This window comes from Dunckerocampus dactyliophorus, chromosome 15 (genome assembly GCF_027744805.1).
Source record: "Dunckerocampus dactyliophorus isolate RoL2022-P2 chromosome 15, RoL_Ddac_1.1, whole genome shotgun sequence".
Lineage (NCBI taxonomy): Eukaryota > Metazoa > Chordata > Actinopteri > Syngnathiformes > Syngnathidae > Dunckerocampus > Dunckerocampus dactyliophorus.
The window spans coordinates 10489003-10494023 of record NC_072833.1 but is presented as its reverse complement, the minus strand read 5'-3'; the positions used below and the strand labels follow the sequence as shown (position 1 = coordinate 10494023).

Sequence of the window (5021 nt, the reverse complement as noted above, 5' to 3'; positions counted from 1 at the left end):
CTGGCCAAACAACAGCACATTCATGATCATTAGTATCACAATGTGAACCATTTCTAATATTTTGGTGACATGAGAAAGTCTGAGCTGCATTTCCACCTGTCTCTCAATATCAGCCAGTAGACTGCTGGCTCCCAAGCGAAACAGGTGAGGAGAGAGCCAATCATTGCCCAGCTCCTCTTTGATTAGCATAAGCCACACCAAAGACTCCTTGGCTGTGCGGATGCCCCCCGCAGGTTTGAAGCCCACCTGAGGAAACACACACACACACACACAAATCCCAGCTGATTAGACTCCTAACTTCTAACTACTGTATTAATTCATTTCTTATAAATGTATAATCTCAACAATTATTAGTCTAAACATCTAAAAGTAAAGTTTGCACAAGACCCGGCCCACGGGACGAGGGGACATTTTAACATTAATTTTAAGAAAAGTACAATGAAAAACAATGACTGGACAAACAACCTTTTTTTATTTAACCGAGTCACAAAACAATGCAGGTGCATTTTTAAAATATTTATTGTCGATATTATTGTCAACATTTTTTGAGACCAAATAAACCACTGATATGAAAATATATAACAATCATAATAATAACAATATAGTATTGCAGTATTTCATTTAATATGTCATCATAGGGATGAAAGGGTTCAAAGGGAATTTGTGTTATTGAAAACGTGACAATTTTGCAATGTAAAAATGTGTTTGCCTGAATGTTTTGATGCTGGAATCCTTTTAATGAGTTGAGAAATGTTGCAAAAATGCCATTCATTCATTTAAATTGGGATTTTGGCGTGGAGCATGTGGAATTCCAGGACAACCTAGAATGTCTGGATAGATAGAATAGATAGTCTGAATAGTTTGACTGAGCTGACTGTATTGGTATTGAAATGATTTGAAACGGTTGAGAAATGTGTAAGAAGTCGGAAATATCAAGTTCAAGGGATTTTGTGTTACGGAAAAGATGGAATTACAGGAAAAGTAGGAATTTTAGGGATGTTGAAAATTGGTAGTTTGATTATCCTGAATGAGGTTTTCTCGGTGGAATGGTTTGAATCAGTTGAAAAATGTGATAAATGCGAAACTCGTAAAAACTGTCCGTTCATTTTCAATGGCAATTTTGTTGTGCATAGTGTGGAACTGAGGAAAATGTGGGATTTTTGGAATGTGTCTTCAACATTCACACTATTACGGGACTTCTATGCAGTCTTCATACCAATTAAGGTTGTGAACAATAAACCGATATGACCGAATATCTGGTTTGAGAAGCGAGAGATGCATCTGTAGCAGTCTCCTCAATCAATAAGAGTCAGCCATAAATCCTCAGCTTAATGGATTGTAGAGACATAAACCGGGTATCGTGAGACTAGCATTCGGTTGACAGTGTGTTTCTAAAACAATGCAAGAGCCTGGGTTTCCGGTGAAACGATTGTCGCGCATGCTTCATAACTTACCGTGACTAAAGACAAGAATGGACGTAAATAGCAGCAGCGATGTGTAATGAATGATGTGCAACTCTACCTATTATTATTTATTATTTTCATTCAGGCCATTCAGAGTGACACTTACCTTGTGGCCCGTACACAGGAAGTAGTCGCGTATGGCCCTCACCATCACTATGGCGACGGGGTAGGTGGCATTAACAGATTCCTTTCCTGTGGATGTCTTGATGAAGTCGGAGCCTGGAAGAATTGAACGTAGGAAGTTTACATACACTTATCAGGGGCTTGATGATGAGGGTTATATACATTTTTTAACTTGACAAGGCCAAGCCCCATATAACTTTTGTGATCATGACTCACTGACATGACTTTCCTTTGGTGCAAACCATTCCAAAAGGCACTACCAACCAGCTACTTTTAGTTCCCAATTCTAAAATGACACCCAAGATACAGAGAACAGGTACAACTGGGCTCTTGTTAATAAAGGAACAGATAATATGAATTACTTTACATAAAGAAAATTATTCAAGTGTAGTTTTTTCCAACAGTACCATGCCATAGACCAGGAGTGCCACATACCAAAATGAAAGTATATAAGGGCCACTTTGATATTATGTGTATAAACCGTAATTTCCGGTGTATAAGCTGCTACTTTTTTCTTAAACTTTGAACACTGCAGATTGTACAGTGGTGCGGCTAATTTATGACCATGTTCTAATCTGGTGAATTCTCTTATACTTCAGAACTACTACCCATCGTTTAAAAACTGTGCCGCTCGCGAGTCGGTGAGGAAACTGTAGCTCTTTCTTTGGCAGGAGCCAATCACGAGCTTTAAGTGAACTCACAACGAGCTTGTCAATCGAATGGAAATCATCAGGAGGTCATTGCTCAGTGTAACAGTCTGACTAACGGTGTCATCTTAAAAAGAACGCTAAACTCATCACACAGCAACTTAACAGTCAAAAGGTAGCTAGGGAATATACAAGACAAGTACCAATATTAGGGATGGGGGAAATAATCGATTCTTAGATGCATCGTGATGCGGACATTCACAATTATAAATCCATTAATACTATAAAAGTCAAAAACCAATGCTGACAGAACAAAAAAAACTCAACAGAAAGACAGAAAGTGGAAGTGCCGCCCGGACAGTTTATGTCGGTGTAACTAAGACGCTACCAGAATGGCTGAGCGTAAACTCCAACCCGCACCTGCTGGATTTAAAGCGAGCGTCTGGAAGCACTTTGGCTTTCACGTAGTTGAAGGTAAAAATGAGCTGGACAAGAGCCAGACAATATGCAAACTTTGTCATCCGGCTTAAAATATTTTGGGAACACGACAAATATGAAAAACCACATGGCACTCGAACGTGAAGGAAAAACAGCCAGCTGAAGTTGCTGCCAACCAGAGAACCAGCCAGCAGGTGATAACTAATTTTCCACCCAACTCGGAAAAGGCCTTGTTATGTCACCGTAACAGCGCACTTCATGACCGATGACCGTCTCATGTGCTACAAACGAGAGGAATGAATGAGAGCCATACGGGTGCGAATATGGCTGAGATGTTCACTTTCCAGGTGTGTCATCACTGCAAAGGGAAGAAGTAAAAAAAACACACACACACACACACACACACACACAAGCAGTCGCACCCACTACAGGACGTAACAGTCACAGTGACACAAGCCCCCAAATAGCTGTCCTCAACTTTGCCTGCCAATGACTAGCAGCCCGTAACCCAAATTTTAGCTCGCAGTTCAAAGCAAAAAATCAGCCGAGAGACAGCTCGCATCAAAAAAAACTTGTTAGTTGGAACATTCGTATGCCAAGGTACCACTGCATAAATGACAATAAAAAATACTGATGCTCCAGTACATTCTCACTTCTCTCTGGCAGTCAACGTACTCCGTGACAACTCAACTCAAAGCGACAGTATATACAAATAACTTTGGTCTTGTTGTGAGAGCCATCTGCCAGGGCTTTGACGCTAAACTTACCATTCAAAATACCCTTTTCTTTGTCCACTTCTGCTCAATACTTGTTCCCACTTGTGGCTCCACAGCCACTGCTGCGTTTCTTCAGACTACGGTGTGTGTTGAGGGTCAAACAGGACGTGCACACGTTAATCACATGTCAGAAAATTTTTAATTTAATGGATTAAATTAATGGATATTTCCTAACGCTCTACGAACACGTTAACTTTGACAGCCCTAATATGGATATATATTTGTATATAGTATATACAGGTATATTGGTTTTATGAAAAAATGTGTTATTAGCACAGGCTTCAGTTCAACTTTCTTCTTAAATGATCTTCGTAAATTTACTTCTTGCAATATTTACTCCCATAATATTTTTACTTTCTTCATATATTATAACTTTTTCTCTAACCTGGCTTTCCAAAAACGACACCTTTATTTTGTTTTGTTTGTCATATTATGACTTGTTATCCTTAATGTCTTTAATATTTCAATTTTACGCTACTAAAATTACGTTACTTTTCCTCATAGTAATAAGACTATATTCTCGTAAAAATATGACTTTCATTCGTGAGAGTACAACTTTTTTCTCATAATAATTTGACTTCATTCTTGTAAAATCACTGCTGATTTTTCAATTTTTTTTTTTTTACTTTTATTGTTAAATTATATTTTTAGAATGTGCCGCGGGCCAATAAAATGTCTTAAATCCTAACTAAGTCTAAATGATGGCTGTTGCGCCGGCGTTTTTGCACCAGCTCCTCCTGTTTGCTTTCAGCCATGTTTACTTATTGCACTGACGATGCGTTGCAGCCTTTGCAGCTTGTCTCTCTCAATTTTGCAGGTAGTGGTTCGATTGCGTCCTCAACATGCATTAGCATGAGAGAATTAAAACCTCTGTCGTAGGCCAAATTTATATCATTTCTCTTGCATAGTGGTTCCATCGCCCATTACTATTTCATCCTACAAAAAGAACGGTTCAAATAAATCATGAAGGGCCAAAAACTGATATGGAAATCATTTCCACGATGAATGTATGTGAACTTTCGATGTAACCTTAAGTCTTCCACTCGTCAGCACACAGTTCTACAGTATTCCTGATCGGGTGATCTACATTAAAAGCATTGGACAGCATATATGAAGGTGGACAGTGGACTCTCAGGCCTGCTTAGACCAGAACAGATGTTGCTGCTGATGGCTAACAAGAGGACAGCTGTACGCTCATCAATAAAAACCTTCATTTTTCCTTCTTTCCTTTACAGCCAATTATCAGCTTTCCTGATAAAAATAGAAGATGAAAGTCCGTTCTTTTAATAGATTACCCACAAACTCCTCACATCAGCCCTCCTGTCTCCCTGGTGTATAATGACTGTTCATTATGGAACAGAACAAGATGAACATTTTCCAGTTCATTAAAGACATGTGCTATGAATTTTTCCCAGTCAGGTCTTTTTTTGAGCCTCAAACTGGCATAATCCTTAAGATTCGTTATGGGGTGTCTTAATTACCAGATAATGGATAACGGTTATTAAATATGGGTGGCGGTAATGAAGCTCAATTCATTTGTGTGGGCGCGGTGTGTGTGTGGGGGGGGGGAAATA

General features: G+C 39.1%; 1 protein-coding gene across 1 annotated transcript in view; it reads right to left on the bottom strand.

The window, feature by feature from the left end:
* dera (deoxyribose-phosphate aldolase (putative)) overlaps positions 1-5021 on the bottom strand; it is a 39154-nt gene that overhangs the window by 28803 nt on the left and 5330 nt on the right. Inside the window, exons 7-8 of the mRNA XM_054752627.1 lie at positions 1570-1682; positions 97-246 (exon numbers count right to left, since the gene is read on the bottom strand). Coding sequence (XP_054608602.1) covers positions 97-246; positions 1570-1682 — 263 coding nt within the window. The remainder of the gene's footprint in view (positions 1-96; positions 247-1569; positions 1683-5021) is intronic.